Source organism: Corticium candelabrum, chromosome 17, assembly GCF_963422355.1.
Source record: "Corticium candelabrum chromosome 17, ooCorCand1.1, whole genome shotgun sequence".
NCBI classification, from domain to species: Eukaryota; Metazoa; Porifera; class Homoscleromorpha; order Homosclerophorida; family Plakinidae; genus Corticium; species Corticium candelabrum.
Window position 1 is genome coordinate 6,191,660 of NC_085101.1, and position 20,000 is coordinate 6,211,659.

At 39.3% G+C, this 20,000-nt stretch overlaps 2 protein-coding genes across 4 annotated transcripts in view; both read right to left on the bottom strand.

Annotated features, from left to right (window-relative positions):
* LOC134192740 (tubulin monoglutamylase TTLL4-like) overlaps nucleotides 1–10,694 on the bottom strand; it is a 20,674-nt gene extending 9,980 nt beyond the window's left edge. The window contains exons 1-8 of the mRNA XM_062661487.1: nucleotides 10,090–10,694; nucleotides 7,580–7,846; nucleotides 3,056–3,166; nucleotides 2,630–2,706; nucleotides 1,807–1,896; nucleotides 1,644–1,745; nucleotides 370–452; nucleotides 182–310 (exon numbers count right to left, since the gene is read on the bottom strand). Of these exons, the coding sequence (XP_062517471.1) occupies nucleotides 182–310; nucleotides 370–452; nucleotides 1,644–1,745; nucleotides 1,807–1,896; nucleotides 2,630–2,706; nucleotides 3,056–3,166; nucleotides 7,580–7,846; nucleotides 10,090–10,609 (1,379 nt within the window). The 5' untranslated portion in view covers nucleotides 10,610–10,694. The remainder of the gene's footprint in view (nucleotides 1–181; nucleotides 311–369; nucleotides 453–1,643; nucleotides 1,746–1,806; nucleotides 1,897–2,629; nucleotides 2,707–3,055; nucleotides 3,167–7,579; nucleotides 7,847–10,089) is intronic.
* Nucleotides 10,695–11,255: 561 nt separating this feature from the next.
* LOC134192787 (formin-like protein) overlaps nucleotides 11,256–20,000 on the bottom strand; it is a 26,633-nt gene continuing 17,888 nt past the window's right edge. For 2 of the 3 annotated variants that reach the window (XM_062661543.1, XM_062661545.1), the window contains 8 exons: nucleotides 19,787–19,916; nucleotides 19,624–19,724; nucleotides 17,725–17,787; nucleotides 13,631–13,729; nucleotides 13,522–13,560; nucleotides 12,623–12,643; nucleotides 12,466–12,553; nucleotides 11,256–11,692 (listed from right to left, as the gene is read on the bottom strand). In XM_062661543.1, coding sequence (XP_062517527.1) covers nucleotides 11,505–11,692; nucleotides 12,466–12,553; nucleotides 12,623–12,643; nucleotides 13,522–13,560; nucleotides 13,631–13,729; nucleotides 17,725–17,787; nucleotides 19,624–19,724; nucleotides 19,787–19,916 — 729 coding nt within the window. In that variant the 3' untranslated portion in view covers nucleotides 11,256–11,504. The remainder of the gene's footprint in view (nucleotides 11,693–12,465; nucleotides 12,554–12,622; nucleotides 12,644–13,521; nucleotides 13,561–13,630; nucleotides 13,730–17,724; nucleotides 17,788–19,623; nucleotides 19,725–19,786; nucleotides 19,917–20,000) is intronic. The other variant, XM_062661544.1, reaches the window with a different exon arrangement.

The following is a 20,000-nucleotide window of genomic DNA, read 5'->3' on the forward strand; positions in this document are numbered from 1 at the left end:
CACACAAACAGTCACACTGACAGACACATTGACACACACATTGACACACACCTTTTCTGCCAGCCAACTACACTACGTCACAAACACAAAAAACACAGATAATGACCCCAAAATACAACGAGTAGCAAGCACTAACAAATTTTCATCTCAACAATTTCCATGCCTCATTGGATCGACTTACTTGCATGTTGCAAATCTTGCTAGTCCATCATCAAACACGTAGATTCTCAACGGATCGTACGATGACACGTAAACGTAAACACGAAGATCGAATTTGCTTTGATTGATAAGAAACGGTTTGTCGAGATATCTGTGATGCACGCGTGATGAGATGTTGTATGGTTATGAGAGTTTGGGTGTCACATTTACCTTTGAACTATTGCTGGTCGTTTTGTCGGCACTTGGCTCCATTTGCCAATCACTCGTACGCCAATTCCTCTGGCTGATGCCGGCTAGATGAGAAGGAGAATAGTATTGTAATGGAAGTGCAGCTGTTGGTACACAATGTGGGTACAGTATGTACATGCACAGACAGACAAACAGACAGACAGATGGACAGACAAACGGATAGACAGACACATAGACAGACAGACAAACAGATAGACAAACCAACAGACAGAAGAGACAGACAAACAGACAGACAAATAATTAGACAAACAAACAACAAACAGACAGACAAACAAACAAACAGGCAAACAGACAGACAGACAAACAGGCAAACAGAAAGAGAGACAGACAGACAAACAGACAGACAGACAGACAAACAGACAGACAGATAAATGGACAGACAAAATGGATAAGCAGACACAGACAGACAGACAAACAAACAGACAAACAGGCACACAAACAGACAAACAGAGACAAACAGACAGACAAACAAATAGACAGACAGATCAACAGGTAGATACACAGACACACACAAAGACAGACAGACAAACAAACAAACAAACAAATAAATAAACAGAGATCAACAGACAGACAAACAGACAAACAAATGGACAGACAGATAAACAGACAGACAGAGACAGACAAACAAATGGACAAACAAATGGACAGACAGATAGACAGACAGACAGAGACAGACAGAGACAGACAGAGACAGACAGACAGACAAATGAACAAACAGATGAACAGACAGGCAGACAGACAGACAAACAGACAGACAAACAAAGACAAACAGACAGACAAACAAATAGACAGACAGATCAACAGGCAGATAGACAGGCACACACAAAGACAGACAGACAAACAAACCAATAAACAAATAAACAAACAGAGATCAACAGACAGACAAACAGACAAACAAATGGACAAACAGATAGACAGACAGACAGACGGACGGATAGAGACAGACAAAACAAATGGACAAACAAATGGACAGACAGACAGACAGACAGACAGATAGACAAATGGACAGACAGACAGACAAACAAATAAACAAACATATAAACAGACAGGCAAACAGACAGACAAACAGACAAACAAACAAACAAACAGACAAACAAACAGACAAACAAACAGATGGACAGACAAACAAACATACAAACAAAACAACCAGCAAACAAACCAACACATAGACAAACAAATAAAAACACAAAATACACAGTATAAGCTAACAACAACACGTAAAATATTAATCTTACTGGTTTAACAATCCACTTCTGTTTGCCACCTTTCTCAAACTCTTGTTTCAGTTGAGTGTAATCATATGGAAGGATAAACGTCTGAGGAAAGAAGCCAAACTCCTAGCAACACAACGTCACGCATGAAGTCATAAAACAAGAGACAACAACAACACAATGAAACCGTTCGTCCGTGACGATGCTGCATCCTTGACAAATTACGTGAGAGGTGATCCTTCCTGCCAATCTGAAACGAGCCTGGAAAGTGATTTATCTGGAAGACAAATGAATGACAAAGTGGTGATCTAATAAGTAAATAATATATACATAACACAGACAGACACAAAAACAATTAAACAAATGGACAGATGAGTAGACAGACAGATAGACAGACGAGTAGACAGACAGATAAACAGACAAGTAGACAGACATAGACAGACAAGTATGCAGACAGACAGACAGACAGACAGACAGATAGACAGACAAGTAGACAGACAGCTAGACAGACAAGTAGACAGACAGTTAGACAGACAAGTAGACAGACAAATAGACAAACAAGTAGACAGACAGATAGACAGACAAGTAGATAGACATAGACAGACAAGTAGACAGACATAGACAGACAAGTATGCAGACAGATGAACAGACAAGTAGACAGACAGATAAACAGACAAGTAGACAGACAGATAGACAGACAAGTAGACAGACAAATAGACAGACCTAGACAGACAAGTATGCAGACAGCAGACAGACAAGTAGACAGACAGATAGATAGACAAGTATGCAGACAGATGGACAGACAAGTAGACAGACATAGACAGGCAAGTAGACAGACAGACAAGCAGACAGACAGATAGACAGACAGATGGACAGACAGACAGATAACAAACAAAGTGGACAAACACATTGACAAACAAATATATAAATAAACAACAAACAACACTCAAACACATTCCTGTGTCCATCAACGTCATTCGACGTTAAATTGAATGACAACTTGATTGTACCTTCTGATATTCTCGTATTGACTTAAATGCAGGAGATTTCATGTGCTTGCCCCAGTAACCCAACCAGATATCACCACCTGCCATACAACATCGTAAGTGATCCACATCAGCAAACCTTATAAACATGTACGTATGACCCAAGGTGGACAGTTAGAAAGAAAGCAGACAGACAGACAGATTGATAGACAGCTAGATGGACAGGCAGACGGAGAGACAGACAAACAGACAGACAGACAGAGACAGATAGACAGATAAACAGACAGACAGACAGACAGACAGACAAACAGATAAAAGGACAAACAGACAGACAGACAGACAGCGGATAAACAGACAGAAGGATAGACAAACAGAAACAGACAGACAGATGGACAAACATACAAACAGCCACGCACATAAGTATGCAAACAAACAAACTGCAAGTATTACGTTTCGCTGGCGTAAAACCGGAACGTTTGATGCAATTCTTGATAACATTCGGCGTAATAGGACTCATCCTCCATTTCAGCAACCTCTTTGTTGCCATGGAAACAAACTCAACTGCAACCACGGTTAACACCAAGAAAATTACACACACACACACACACACACACACACACACACACACACACACACACACACACACACACACACAGACACACACACACCACACAGACACAGACACAGACACACATGGACAACACACATGGACAACACAACACACACACACACACACACACACACACACACACACACACACACACACACACACACACACACACACACAGACACAGACACACACAGACACAGACACAGACACAGACACACAGACACAGACACACACACACACACACACACACACACACACACACACACACAGACACACACACACACACACACACACAGACACAGACACAGACACGGACACACACACACACACACAGACACACACACAGACACACACACACACACACACACACACACACACACACACACACACGAGAGAGAGAGAGAGAGAGAGAGAGAGAGAGAGAGAGAGAGAGAGAGAGAGAGAGAGAGAGAGAGAGAGAGAGAGAGAGAGAGAGAGAGAGAGAGAGACGAGAGAGACGAGAGAGAGAGAGAGAGAGAGAGAGAGAGAGAGAGAGAGAGAGAGACAAGAGAGAGAGACAAGAGAGAGAGAGAGAGAGAGAGACAGAGAGAGAGAGAGAGAGAGAGAGAGAGACAGAGAGAGAGAGAGAGACAGAGAGAGAGACGAGAGAGAGAGAGAGAGAGACAGAGAGAGAGAGACGAGAGAGAGACAGAGAGAGACAGAGAGAGAGAGAGAGAGAGACAGAGAGAGAGACAGAGAGAGAGACAGAGAGAGAGAGAGAGAGAGAGAGAGAGAGAGAGAGAGAGAGAGAGAGAGAGACAGACACAGAGAGAGAGACAGAGAGAGAGAGAGAGAGAGAGAGAGAGACAGAGAGAGAGAGACAGAGAGAGAGACAGAGAGAGAGACAGAGAGAGAGACAGAGAGAGAGAGAGAGAGAGAGAGAGAGAGAGAGAGAGAGAGAGAGAGAGAGAGACAGACAGACAGAGAGACAGACAGAGAGACAGACAGACAGAGAGACAGACAGAGAGACAGAGAGACAGAGACAGAGAGACAGAGAGACAGAGAGACAGAGAGACAGAGAGACAGAGAGACAGACAGAGCTTGATGTAGCCTTGGCTCATCCTTGGGCAAAAGACACATTGTTCCAAGCTTCTAAAAGGGAAGCAGCAGCAGCTGCAAACAGGGAGAACAGGAAGTTAACCAAATATAGTCAAGTCACTCTCCCCGGTGCGTCTTCCTTGACACTTGTTCCACTTGTATTTGAGCATTTTGGCCATTGGGGAGAACGAGCCACCAGATACCTACAGGAACTATCAACCAGGTCGACGGATGATGATGGCAATAAGAATGCTAATGAATTCATGTGTTACTGGAGAAAACGATTCTCAACAGCGCTACAACGTTGCAATGCTAGGACTATTGCAAGGAAACTATCACACCTTTTATCTATGAGCTCCAGTAATGTAAAGAACTATCATACTCAGTTTTGCGTACATTAGTTTGTGATGTGTATTGACCCTATTGGGTCTCTTGAACATTCTAAATAGTTTTAGTTGTAATAGCATTCATTTATGAAAATATATGAATTTTGACAGACAGACAGACAGACAGACAGACAGACAGACAGACAGACAGACGATCCAACTATGACAAGTTTCTCACTTTTAACTGGAAAGACCTTCTCAATGTACCTTCTCCTGCATTTCACAGGCAAGTCTCAGATCACCGCTCTTATGTTAGACGATCTGCTTTGAACCTGATCAAATTAGGCGAGCTTTCTCGAGCGGCGCGGGCACTCACCAGTTCAGGATTAGCTCCGGCCAACGAGGAGACAATGAGCAAGTTGGCTGCAAAGCACCCCAAACGACAGGGCGACCTCAATGGGGTACATCCACGTAATAAAAAACGCCATCAGTCTTAGCAAATCAATTTTTTATTCTAAAATCCGTCACTATCCTCGTGGATCCAGTTCAGGTCCATCCGGGTGGCGTTTCGAGCATCTACGTCTACTGCTGGATAATGCTGAAACTGCTGAAAATTTGTTCTATGCTGCCACATGCATAGCAGAAGGGAAGCTTCCTAAATCGGCCTGCAATTTACTATCATCGGCGCGCCTTATTGCCCTTCCTAAAGCTTCAGGAGATGTTAGACCGATTGCGATAGGTGAAGTTCTTCGACGAGTGACCGCTAAGGCTATTTGCTGCCAGCTAAAAAAGTCACTCTCAGCCTTCTTTGCACCGATACAGCACGGTGTAGCGACAGACAATGGATCTGAGTTGGTTGTAAACCATATCCGCCTGCTGCTGGAGTTTAACAAGGACTGGACAATCTTAAAGACAGACGTAAAGAACGCGTTTAATTCCATCAGAAGGTCACACTTGCTGCAAAAAGTATATGAATCTTTTCCACAAATATACAATCACGTGTCTCAAATGTATTCCGACATCAGCTCCCTAGTCTACACCAATGGAAAGAGGGTATCAATACTTTCTTCAGAGGAGGGAATCCACCAAGGAGACCCACTCGGTCCTGCACTATTTTCCATTGCCATTCAGAGCAGTCTGCTAGAGGTGCAAAGAGCTAATCCAAATGTCACTTGCTTAGCATATTTGGATGACGTTTTCATCTTGGGACCAGTCGATGCTGTTGTAGCAGCGTCAGCTGATCTCAGATCTTCTTTTTCACCTATTGGACTAGTAATTCAAGATAAGAAGTGTGAATTGTTTATTTCTGAGGTATCACCACCTTGTGATGTCTCATTCCCGGTTTCAAGTGACGGTGTTATCATACTGGGGATCCCCATTGGCAACAGCTCATTCATCTCAACAGTCTGTACTGACTGTGCCCAGTCGGGAAGTTTACTCTGTGAGGAATTGCTTCAGTTGGAGGATACACAAAGTGCATTGCTTCTCCTTCGCTATTGTCATATTAACCGTTTGTGTCACCTGCTAAGGAGTATTCCTCCTCAAGATTTAAGTCACGCTGCGGTCATACATGACAGACAAACACGCACTGCCTTTACCAAACTACTGAACATTGATGAAATGACTGCTGAACCTTGGGCACAGGCAACTCTCCCTGTGAGGTACGGTGGTTTTGGAATGACCCCTGCGACCCATCTTTCACCAATAGCATTTGCCTCTGGTTGGGCTCATTCATTCCATGTGCTGCTGGATCGATTTCCAACCCTACAGCCTTTGGTAACCTCAGTAATCAATGAAACAACATCATCAATAGCACAAGAGAACAGCATTAGTCATCACCTACAGCAGTCCCTGTGTCCAGGTCAGGCCCTATCAGATCTCCTCTGCAACACCAAAGGGCTTCAGCACAATTTGACTGAAAAACAGACAAAACTCAAAGTTCAGGACATGATTGAAAGATCTGCGACCAAGGATGCAGCTCGTTTGAGATCTCTTCAAGGGAGGGGATCAGGAGCCTGGCTAGATGTCATTCCCAGCTCAAGAAAGCTTGCAATTTCCCCTGGATTGTTCCGCCTGGCAGCTTTATTGAGGTTGGGTATGCGTTTGCCATTGCCTCTGTCAGCAACCTTATGTGATTGCGGCACAGCCTTAGATCCTGAAGGATATCATCTGATTACTTGTAAGACAGGTGGGGGACCAGTTTGGTCTCATAATTCAATAGTCTCTGCTTGGTCCGAGTGTTTGAAACGCGTGTCTCTTCCCCATACCGTTGAGCCAAGAGACTGTTACAGCAGCTCTCAGTCCAGACCCGATATTGCTGTTTATAATGCAACCGACTTTAACGTTGAGCTCGACATTTCCTTAGCCCACCCATGGAGCACCGACATAATTTCAGTCGCAGCTACAACTGATGGATCTGCTGCTTCAAAAAGGGAGGGAAAGAAGAGAGAGAAGTACAGCAGAGAGACTCACACTAGTGGGGGTTCTCCATGCCTAATTCCACTGGTGTTTGAGCATTATGGCCGCTGGGGAAATGCAGGAGAAAAGTTTCTCCATCAAATCTCTCTGCGATCACGAGATGATGACGGCAAGGTGAACTCCAGTGAGTTCAAAACTTATTGGAGACGATTAATGTCCATTACTTTACAGCGGTGTAACAGTATGGTTTTGGCGAAGAAGATTGACAGAATAGTGTGTAGAAATGACTCCGTAGCTGGTTTTTACAGTTACCAGAGTGTACGTTAAGCTTTCATTTCATGACCCTAAGGGTCTTTTTTCTTGGACTCATAGATAGTGATTTAGCGTTGACTGTAATAGCGTTGATGTTTACCAATAGATGTTTTTGACAGACAGACAGACAGACAGACAGACAGACAGACACATACACACACACACACACACACACAGACACACACACACACACACACACACACACACACACACACGACAAAACAATCTCACTCGTCTCATCTGCTGTGGCAAAATGGATGGTCGGCGGACACTTTGGGAACAAACTGGGAGTAAGAAGCGACGACGGACGCTCAAACAGAGCTGAATCTACAGTCTCTATTGAATGTGAAGACGTGGTGTATGCACCTGGGCATAAAGTTTCTTGTGTGTGTGCCTGTTTATCCAAAGTTTTGTACAGAAATTGTTTCTTGGAAGAAGTAGAGAGAGAAGGCAAACTGGGTGTGATTGTTCTCTCTGATTCGGTGCCGTCTTGTTGTTCTGAAAGAAACAAATGGTGCCGTTGGTGAATACGGTGGTTAGAAAACAGAGATGTGTTTGTCTGTTTGTCTGTTTGGCCGTTTGTTTGTATGTGTGCCATTGTGTCCATCTGTCAGTATGTCTGTGGCTATGTCTAAATGTCTGTCCATCCGTTGGCCTGTCTATCTGTATGTATGTATGTAGTACATACGTATGTATGTATGTATGTATGTATGCATGTATGTCCATCTGTCTGTCCATCTGTCTCTCTGCCTGTTTTTTGTCTGTTTGTTTGCATGTATGTATGTATGTATGTAGTACATATGTTACGTATGTACAGTCCACGTCAAAACTATTGACACATTTCCGGTTTACTTGTACTATTTTTGGAAAGTCTTCTTGTTTTGCTATGTAATGCGAAACAGCTGAAAAGGAGTCACAAAAGCTATTCCATAGTCTGTGCATCCGCTTAGAGAACTTTTCCATCGTCAAATGAGTCGTGAAAGACAACGCCATGATATTCTGTTACTATACCGCTCTGGTACCAAGAAGCCATCTAGGATCTCCCAACTTTTACGTGTTTCTCGCTCTAATGTTTACTGAACTCTAAAAAGATTGGACGCTGGAGAATGTAGAGCTTCCCATGAAAGACCAAAAACTAGCTGATAGCCATCTAACAGCCTAGTGAACATGACGCACACAAGGAACAATGAAATCAGCAAACAAACTTGCCCATCAGCTAACAGCGCAGGAAGGACTTGTTGTTAGTTCTTCCACCAGCAGAAGAGAACTTCATGATGCAGGCTATCGCTACACTAGGCCTAAGAAAATTCCACTAGTGAAGCAAAAAAACGAGATTCTGAGCGCATCACGGTCTTGATTGGCCCTCTAACTCACCAGATCTTGCACCATTAGAAAACCTCTGGGGGTCATCAAGCGACATGTTGAGCTTCATACGCCTCAAAACGTTCATGAACTTGAAGACGCAATCCAGGCGGAGTGGCAGTTGTTCCCACTTTGTGATCTGTTGCCGTACATCGAACGCCTGTGTAGCCGAATGCGCCTTTGTGTAGCTAGCGAGGGAAATGCTATCAAAAAATGAAAGGAGGACACAAGCTACTGATGCGCACTTGTGTGTTTCCAAAAGTCTAATGAACCTACAAACATACACGATAGTTCTCTTCTATCTAGAAAACGTACATCACATGAAAACGGACGCGTTTCTGCTCACACTACCCATGGCCACGCCTCCAAGCGTAAATGTGTCAATAGTTTTGACGTGGACTGTACGTATCACACACACACACACACACACACACACACACACACACACACACACACACACACACACACACACACACACACACACACACACACACACACACACACACACACACACACACACACACACACACACACACACACACACACACACACACATGTATGTCCACCTGTCTGTTTCTTGTCTGTCTGTCCATCTGTCTCTCTGTCTGTCTGTATCTATCTGTCTGATTTTTGTCTGTCTGTTTGCATGTATGTATGTATGTATGTATACATGTATGTATGTATGACATGTATGTCCATCTGTCTGTTTCTTGTCTGTCTGTTTGCATGTATGTATGATGACATATATGTCCATCTGTCTGTTTCTTGTCTGTCTGTTTGCATGTATGTAGGTATGTATGTCCATCTGTCTGTTTCTTGTCTGTCTGTCCATCTGTCTCTCTGCCTGTCTGTATCCATCTGCCTGTTTTTGTCTGTTTGTTTACATGTATGTATGTATGTATGTATTATGCAATTATGTATGTATGTCCATCTGTCTGTTTCTTGTCTGTCTGTCCATCTGTCTCTCTGCCTGTCTGTATCCATCTGCCTGTTTCTTGTCTGTCTGTTTGCATGTATGTATGTATGTATGTCCATCTGTCTGTTTCTTGTCTGTCTGTCCATCTGTCTCTCTGCCTGTCTGCATCCATCTGCCTGATTTTTGCCTGTCTGTTTGCATGTATGTATGTATGTATGTATGTATGTATGTCCATGTCTCTGTCCACCTGACTGTCTCCCTGTCCATCTAACAGAAACGATTACACAATGTCATACTGCATAATGCATAATCATGCACATTACCATGCAAGAAATGCATAACAAACACACAATACTGTACAACCACCAGCCAACGCCCACACACACACACACACACACACACACACACACACACACGCACACACACACACACCAGAAACTCTCATCCCCCCTCTCTCTCTTACTCTGTGGGCTATCGATTCCCACCCATTCCTCATCACTCAGATCATCCAAACAATCAGAGTCCTCTCCACTCTCCACCTCACTCTCCGCCTTCACAGCCGCATCCCTCCCGCTCTCCTCATCCTCCTCCAACACACCACAGTCATCAGACGCCGACGACCTCGAGAAAAACCCAGAACTTGGCGACTCATCGCGCAACGACAACGACGACAGGTTCGACAGCCTCTTGCACAAGGCGGCCGCAAAGGTGGGATCAGATCCGTCGCGTGGATCCGTCGATTTCGAGGCGGAAACGTCGGCCGTTGAGCGATCAAGTCGACTCCGAATTTCGTGCGGTTTACACATCCCTGTGGTCGTCACAACACCTCGTGTGTTTCGAAACGGTTGTATTCCATCGAATTCCATTATTATTGGGTTCATATGAAGTTTGGATTGCTTGTGTTTGTCTCCCAAAGTGAATGACCCTTTGGGGGCCCCTCTCAGTGACACCCGGTAGAAATCCATTGGTGGCGGTTGTGTCATTATCAGGAGTCAAATGAATATATCACATCTAAATTTGATTCGCAGGTTAGAGACAGCAACGCAACAAGTCTGTTGACTTGACACATTCGTCGCTATGGGAGACGAACAAGCTTGCATACGGGAAATGAGACCTCGTATACCCAGTTTGTCAATCGCGACGGTTTAAATATTGCATTATAAGTATGTAATCAAGTTGACATACTTTTTGCAACATAAATTTCAAATTTTTAGATAAATAGAAATTTTAAAACATTAAATTTAAATTAATATATTTAATTAAATTATTTAATTTTTATATAAAAATAAAAATATTAAAAGATACTCTAAATGCTATATTGATACCAATTAGCAAGCCATATTCAATTAACAAGCAACATTTGTATTATTAATTAAATCATGTGACTTTATTCACTTTGTTAGTTACTGTTTATATCAACAAATTAGGTTGGCATACAGGATCTTAAAGTCACGTGACTTTATGCACTTCTGTTAGTTGTTTATATCAACAGATTAACAATAAGACACTTTATAATAATTAATTAGTTAATAAGTAATAATTAATAAAGTGTCACGTGACATATAATTTAAGCCACGCCCATATCATGCTTACTGTACAGTACAAGTTGTGTACCGGTGTACACACCAGTAACCTGCATATGACGTGTTCATATCAACTCAAACAATAGAACAATCATACAGCAAGCAATACAATCACTACCCACCATATCATCACCAAACTCTCTAACTCATAAAGTACGAGCTCGATGACACAAACGTCGAGTCTCTATTCATCTCTATACCAAAATCCTTCATCTCAATCTACATCGAGTTCCATACCAATGTGACTCACACAGATCGTGCTCATCATTGAAATCAAACATGTTTGTGTTGACATTCATTTCAGCCATGGCCGGCTGGCAAGGTAAGCGTCTTTTGGTTTTTCTCGTCGATTGGCTGCTGCGTGTGTTACATGAATTTCGACGGAAGTTTTTCGGTAATCGCTCACTCGTCGTGCCATAGTGCCTGCACGTGCTCTCCGACCAGGAGTCTCTTCGCCCGTTCGATAGCCTTCACTCTTCATGCCTATAATCAAGAAGTACTAATGCCATCACTACAGCAATTTAATATAACAATTTAATTAATTTTAATTTAGGGTTAGGGTTAGGGTTAGGGTTAGGGTCAGGTCTGAGGGCGAGGGTTAGGGTCAAGGTCAGGGTCAGGACTGAAGGATAGAGTGAGGGTGAGGGTGAGGGTGAGGGTGAGGGTGAGGGTGAGGGTGAGGGTGAGGGTAAGGGTGAGGGTGAGGGTGAGGGTGAGGGTAAGGGTTAGGGTTAGGGTTAGGGTTAGGCAGTTGGACATGTTTTGTGACTTGCTGTATGTTCACTCTTGTCTGCAAATAATGTTGTTGCGTTCAATTAATTAATTTATCACGTTAATTATTTTTGTTATTTGCTAAGTATTACTCTAACGTATTCCTATTATATAATATTGTAATTAAATCTTTTGTAATAATAAAAAACAGAATAATAGAAATTATTATATTACAATGTAATTAAATTAAATATTTACAATAAATAATAAAATATAGAAATAGAAATAGAAATAAAATAAAATAATAGAAATTATATTACAATGTAATTAATGATTTACAATAATAAAAATAAAATGATTGTTATATTACAATGTAATTAAATATTTACATTAAATAATAAAATATAGAAATAGAAATAAAATAAAATAAAATAATAGAAATTATATTACGATGTAATTAATTATTTACAATAAATAATAAAAATTAAAAAATTTAAATAATAAAACTAGTAGTAATAATAATTATTACTATTAACGTGCTGCACCTTTGATTGCTTCATCTAGAGCACCGTCATGGATGTCAAGCAATGCTCTTGATTTTCGCTTCGATCTGTCAAATCCTCGTACGTCAAGCTTATCAACAGAAAAGACACAAAGTAATCAACAAAGAAGCACCACAACAACGAGAGACAATCACTATACTTCCTGCTCAACTCGAACCTCCTACAACAAATCAAAAGCAAATATAATTAATTAATATAATATAATTACTATAAATAAGTAATTAATTAATGTAATCAATTAATATATTTACTTGATTAAATTAATTAATTACTTATTTATAGTAATTAATTTATTAAATATAATAGTTAATTAATTTTTAAAATATAATAATTATTTAATTATTATAAATAAGTAATTAATTAATATATTTACTTACTTAATATTAATATAATTAATTAATTACTATAAATAAGTAATTAATTAATATAATCAAGTAAATATATTAATTGATTATATTAATTAATTACTTATTTATAGTAATTAATTTATTAAATATAATAGTTAATTAATTTTTAAAATATAATAATTATTTAATTATTATAAATAAGTAATTAATTAATATATTTACTTACTTAATATTAATATAATTAATTAATTACTATAAATAAGTAATTAATTAATATAATCAAGTAAATATATTAATTGATTATATTAATTAATTACTTATTTATAGTAATTAATTTTTAAAATATAATAATTATTTAATATATTTACTTAATCAATATATTTTATTAATTAATATTATTATAATTTATTAATTACTATAAATAAGTAATTAATATAACTAATGATTATGATTATAAATAAATAAATAATTAATATAATTAATTAATATATTTACTTAATTAAATATTTAATAAATTAATATATTTAATTAATTAATTACTATAAATAAGTAATTCGTTAACATAATTAATTAATATATTTACTTAATTAATATATTTAATTAATTAGTTAATATAAATAATTACTATAAATAAATAATTAATTAATATAATTAATTAATTAAAATCAATGAGTTGATGTGATTTGTTTACCTCAAATTTCTGTCGTTGTTCAAGATTAGCCACAGCTTTCTAAACAAAAATTAATTAATCTATAATCATTATGTTGTTATAATCTAATATTTGTTAATCAACAAGTTACCTTGTATGCCTTTATAAAGCGACTAAATAGAGAGAAAAAGGCGTTTGGTGTTACTTTTGTGTCTTCACCGAAGTAAGTAAGCGCTTGTTTGTAAACAGACTGAACAAGTAGAAGTGGGATGTCAATAGAATACAGCAAATAGGAGTGTGTGATGAAGGTGTGGTAATGCATACTAACAGAGATGATAAACAAACAAACATACAAACATGCAAATAAATAAATAATTAATAAACAAACAAATAAACTGCTACACAAACAAGTGTATAAACAAACAGACAAACAGCTAGACAAACAGACAAACAGTTAGACAAACCCACAAGCAGACAAAACAGACAAACAGCTAGACAAACCTACAAACAGACAAACAGACAAACAAATAAATTAATTAATTTATAAATAAACAAATAAACACAAACAAAATACAGTTAGACAAACAAATGTACAAACAAACAGACAAACAGCTAAACAAACAAATATACAAACAAACAAACAAATAAACAAACAAATCAACAAGCAAACTGATTACCAAACCAAAACAGCTAAATAGACAAATAAAAACAACATACAAATGATAAAGACAATAAATGAATAAACAAACAAACAATAAACAAACAAAAATCAACAAATAAACAAAAAATAAGTAAATAAACAATAAATAAACAAACAAATAAGCAAATAAATAAACAAACAAATAAACAAACAAACACACAAATAAATAAATAAATAAGTAAACAAACAAACAAACAAACAATAAAAAATAAACAAATAAATAAATAAATAAATAAACAAATAAACAAATAAATAAACAAATAAATAAATAAACAAACAAATAAATAAATAAGTAAATAAATAAACACACAAACACACAAATAAATAAATAAATAAATAAATAAACAAACACACAAATAAATAAATAAATAAATAAATAAGTAAACAATAAACAAACAGTAAAAAAGAAACAAATAAACAAAAAATAAAGAAACAAACAAACACACAAACACACAACTAAATAAATAAATAAATAAATAATAAATACATAAATAAATAATAAATACATAAATAATAAATAAATAAATAAATAAATAAATACATAAATAATAAATACATAAATAATAAATAAATAAATAATAAATAAACAAAAAATAAATAAACAAACAAACAAACACACAAATAAATAAATAAATAAATAATAAATAAATAATAAATAAATAAATAAATAAATAATAAATAAATAATAAATAAATAATAAATAAATAATACCACACTCACATCGTGTCTCAAAAGGATGGGGAACTGGAAGTCTCCTGGTCCAGACAAGGTTTATGGTTTCTGGGTCAAGCGTATCACGTGTCTTCACACTGATCTGACTCGTAACTACAACCTGCTGGTTCAGAATCCAGACTCTGTACCCGACTGGTTGTCTCAAGGAATAACTACTCTGATTCCTAAGAATGACAAGACTGACCAGGTCAAAAATTACCGGCCTATCACGTGTCTGTCTGTCTTCTATAAGACCCTCACCTCAGTCATCAGGCAGAGGATTGCAGGGCATTTGGATCAGAGAAACCTCATGGCTCCGGAGCAGAAGGGTTGTCGACAGGGATCTTTTGGTGCAAAGGATCAGCTGTTGATCAACAAGCTGCTTACCGAAGACTGTAGGACCAGGCACAAGAGCTTGAGCATGGCTTGGGTGGACTACCAGAAAGCCTATGACAGCGTGCCACACAGTTGGTTGCTTCAATGCCTTCAGCTGCATAAGATCAGTCCAGTCTTGTGCGGGTTCCTGTCACGTGTGATGAAGAGTTGGAGGACATCGATGGTGCTTTCTTGCGGGAATAGTACTATCAAGACAAGGCTTATGCAGATCAGGAGGGGTATTTTCCAAGGTGACTCAATTTCTCCACTTCTCTTCTGTATGGCTCTCAATCCTCTGAGCAAGGAGCTGAACAGAACCGGTTACGGCTACCGGATGACCACTGGGCATGGTGAGACTGCCAAACGTCAGCTTATCAGTCATCTACTTTACATGGATGATCTGAAGCTGTATGGCAGAAACTCTGATCAGTTGGATGGGTTGTTGCACACGGTTCGTACCTTCTCTGATGACATCCAGATGAAGTTTGGTCTGGACAAATGTGCTGTTGCACACTTTGTCAACGGCAGACTATCTGGACACAACTCTGGGGTGACGGTAGGAAAAACAGACACCATCAACTGTCTGGAACTGGGTCAAGTCTACAAGTACTTGGGTGTAGATGAGAGTAACGGTATTCAGCACAGCATGATGCGGGAGAGACTCCGTCGCGAGTACTTGCGCAGAGTGAAGGTGGTTCTCCGGACTGAGTTGTATGGTCGGAACAAGATTCTAGCCATCAATGGGTTTGCACTACCGGTTCTCACTTACGGTTTTGCCGTCATTCATTGGGGGTGCATGGACCTGCAGCAGCTCGATCGACGGACCAGAAAGCTTCTCTCTATGCACGGAGTCCACCATCCTGCTGCAGACGTTGACCGACTGTACGCTCCTTGCAGTGATGGGGGTAGGGGGTTACAACAGATTGAGTCGACATATCAATCTTGTATTGTGAGGCTGAACTGTTACCTTGCTGACAGTTCTGATCCTTTCATGCAGATGATACGGGAGTGTGACTCTGGAAAATCTTCACACTCGATCAAGCGCATGGCTTGTCGGTTTACTGCACAGCTGCGGAGGAGTCTTGCTTTGGACGACAAGTCGCAGAACTTACACAGGAGTGCATCCATCTCGGTTGAAGGTGGCTTCGAGCAAGCGCCTAAAACAGATGCGAGACATTACCGTACGTGTTGCAGTTCTCTTCGTGTGCGGTCCTGGAGCGGGAAGCCTATGCACGGGCAGTATCGTCGTCTCACTGAGCAACCGCCTGTGAACATGAAAGAGACCTACGGATGGCTAAAGGCAGCGAATCTTCCTGCTGCAACTGAGGGACTGGTTGTTGCTGCTCAAGACCAAGCTCTTCGAACTCGGTACTATGAGCGCAAGATTCTACATCGTGATGTCAGTCCTACTTGCCGCATGTGCAGCGTAGGCCTGGAGACAGTCGACCACATTGTGGCAGGCTGTAGTGCTTTGGCACCGACGGACTACACTGATCGACACAATCGGGTGGCATCCATCATTCACTGGGACGTTTGTCGCCATTTTGGGGTTCCAGTGAAGAGCAGATGGTACCAGCATCATCCTGATACGCTTGTGGAGACGGATGACATTACTATGATGTGGGATACCACCATCCCCACTGCCAGGAAGATCAAAGCCAATCGTCCAGACATCTGTCTCAGAAATAGGAAGACAAACACTTGTCTTCTTATTGATATCAGCTGTCCTGCTGATGGCAACATTGGCAAGAAACATGCTGAGAAGTTGGCGAAGTACAGCGACTTGCGAGTGGAGATAAGCCGCATGTGGCATTGTCGAACACTGGTGGTTCCGGTGGTCTTGGGAGCTTTGGGCACAGTGCACGCAGGTCTTGCACGGTGGCTGGACATTATTCCAGGTCATCACAACCTGCAGCACTTACAGAAAACAGTGCTTCTGGGATCTACTCGGATCCTTCGTAAAGTCGTGTCTTCTTTCTAGACAGCCGTGATGGTCTAAGTACTTCTGAAGCAGGGTTTGCTTCCGGTACTTGTAATAGACTTTACAAACCAGACTGATCTGGTTGAGCACAACACAATAAATACATTAATAATAAATAAATAAATAAATAAATAAATAAATAATAAATAAACAAATAAACAAACAAAGACACAAATAAATAAATAAATAATAAATACATAAATAATAAATACGTAAATAATAAATAAATAAATAAATAAATAATAAATAAATACATAAATAATAAATAAATAAATAATAAATAAATACATTAATAATAAATAAATAAATAAATAACTAAATAATAAATAAACAAATAAACAAACACACAAATAAAGAAATAAACAAAAATAAATACATAAATAAACAGCTAAACAGACAAACAACAAACAAACTACGATACATACACCAACAGCAACACACACAATAGAGAAACAAAAAATTTAGTAAACAGACTCACTGCTGCTCTTTCGACATCCTCTCCCAGTCCCTTCAATTTCACCTCAGCATTAGACAAAAAATTCTGCCACATAAATCTCACTCACACAAACTGCAATCTATATACACATAATTAGTATGTAATCACTCAATCAATAATAATTATTAAGTAATTAATTATTATATATATAATAATTATTAAGTAATTAATTATTTTATATATAATAAAGGCAGCGAATCTTCCTGCTGCAACTGAGGGACTGGTTGTTGCTGCTCAAGACCAAGCTCTTCGAACTCGATACTATGAGCGCAAGATTTTACATCGTGATGTCAGTCCTACTTGCCGCATGTGCAGTGTAGGCCTGGAGACAGTCGACCACATTGTGGCAGGCTGTAGTGCTTTGGCACCGATGGACTACACTGATCGACACAATCGGGTGGCCTCCATCATTCACTGGGATGTTTGTCGCCATTTTGGGGTTCCAGTGGAGAGCAGATGGTACCAGCATCATCCTGATACGCTTGTGAAGACGGATGACATTACTATGATGTGGGATACCACCATCCCCACTGCCAGGAAGATCAAAGCCAATCGTCCAGACATCTGTCTCAGAAATAGGAAGACAAACACTTGTCTTCTTATTGATATCAGCTGTCCTGCTGATGGCAACATTGGCAAGAAACATGCTGAGAAGTTGGCGAAGTACAGCGACTTGCGAGTGGAGATAAGCCGCATGTGGCATTGTCGAACACTGGTGGTTCCGGTGGTCTTGGGAGCTTTGGGCACAGTGCACGTAGGTATTGCACGGTGGCTGGACATTATTCCAGGTCATCACAACCTGCAGCACTTACAGAAAACAGTGCTTCTGGGATCTACTCGGATCCTTCGTAAAGTCATGTCTTCTTTCTAGACAGCCGTGATGGTCTAAGTACTTCTGAAGCAGGATTTGCTTCCGGTACTTGTAATAGACTTTACAAACCAGACTGATCTGGTTGAGCACGACATATAATTAAGTATGTAATTATTAGACAAAGTTTGACCATCAAGGACAGAGTCTGACAACAAAGTGTCATGATGCTTTATGCAAATTGGTACATAACGCACTACTTACAGATGATTCTTGTTGTTGCCGGGAGGCTAGACATAGCAGAAGCAACCAACCAAGACCAAGAGATGTTTACCATCCTAATTTCAAGTGCGGTTTACCTGCATACGTTGACTTATCGGTACGAAATTCTTTACAAACGTCTTTCTCACTCAAGCAGCAAGTTATCCAGATGCAGCATCTGAAGCAGGAGAATGTGTCGAGCACAGACAGCATTCTCATCCGCTCGTAGTTGAGACCGTGGGTCTTTGGACACTTTCTAGCCTTCAAGTGTTAAAGATTGTAGTATGTAGAGCTTCTTTTAAACATAATGTTTCAATTAGCCAATTTGTTAGTCATTTTCATCAGCAACTCTCTACTAGACTGTGGTGTAGCAATGTTAAAATGATGTATACTAGATGTAGTATAGATGGTACGGCAAAGGTGTAGCCAGAAAAAAAATTTGGGGTTCATATTAATATTAATTAGTTCAAAATTAACTGTATATGTATATTTACAAACTAACAACGTATCGTTTCGGTACTGTATAATTATGTACATAAAATCACTCTATTAGACTATAAAAATAGATGAGCAACCATGCCCATAACTTTTGGGGATCCTAAACCCCCCCCAAGAACCCCCAAACCCCCGTAGCTATGCCACTGAGTACAGTTAGTCCATCCTGGAACTTGTAATAAATAAAAATTTAATATATTTAAAAAATTTAAAATATAATTGTATATTTATTACACTAAATAGATAATTAATTACACATTTGTTACATACTTTAATATACATAGTTACATAATAATTAAATATCTAATTATAATTACCTTTAGCACGTTGTTTTCTGGCTGCAGCTCGTGCTCTTTTCTAGCGAGCTGCATGCTCACAGACAGCTCGTTTACGTCTGCTACAATGGCCTCAAGTGACACTGTGAGAGAGCAACTGCATGTCTGATTACTTGTGGACTGGATTGTCGATTGTGTGCTGTACCTGTTGATGCTTTTTCTAGAAATTGTAATTCGGATGGAAAGTCTGCAACGTCGGGAAATTTGTCTTGGATGATGGTGACGAGATATTCGAGTAACGTTTGTTTCCTGTCCGTTGATCTAACGTCTACCAACTGTATGCAATAGAAATAGAAATATTGGTTAGTTGTGCTATCACACATGCAAAGCAAAGTGGTTGTGTGTGTGTGTGTGTGTGT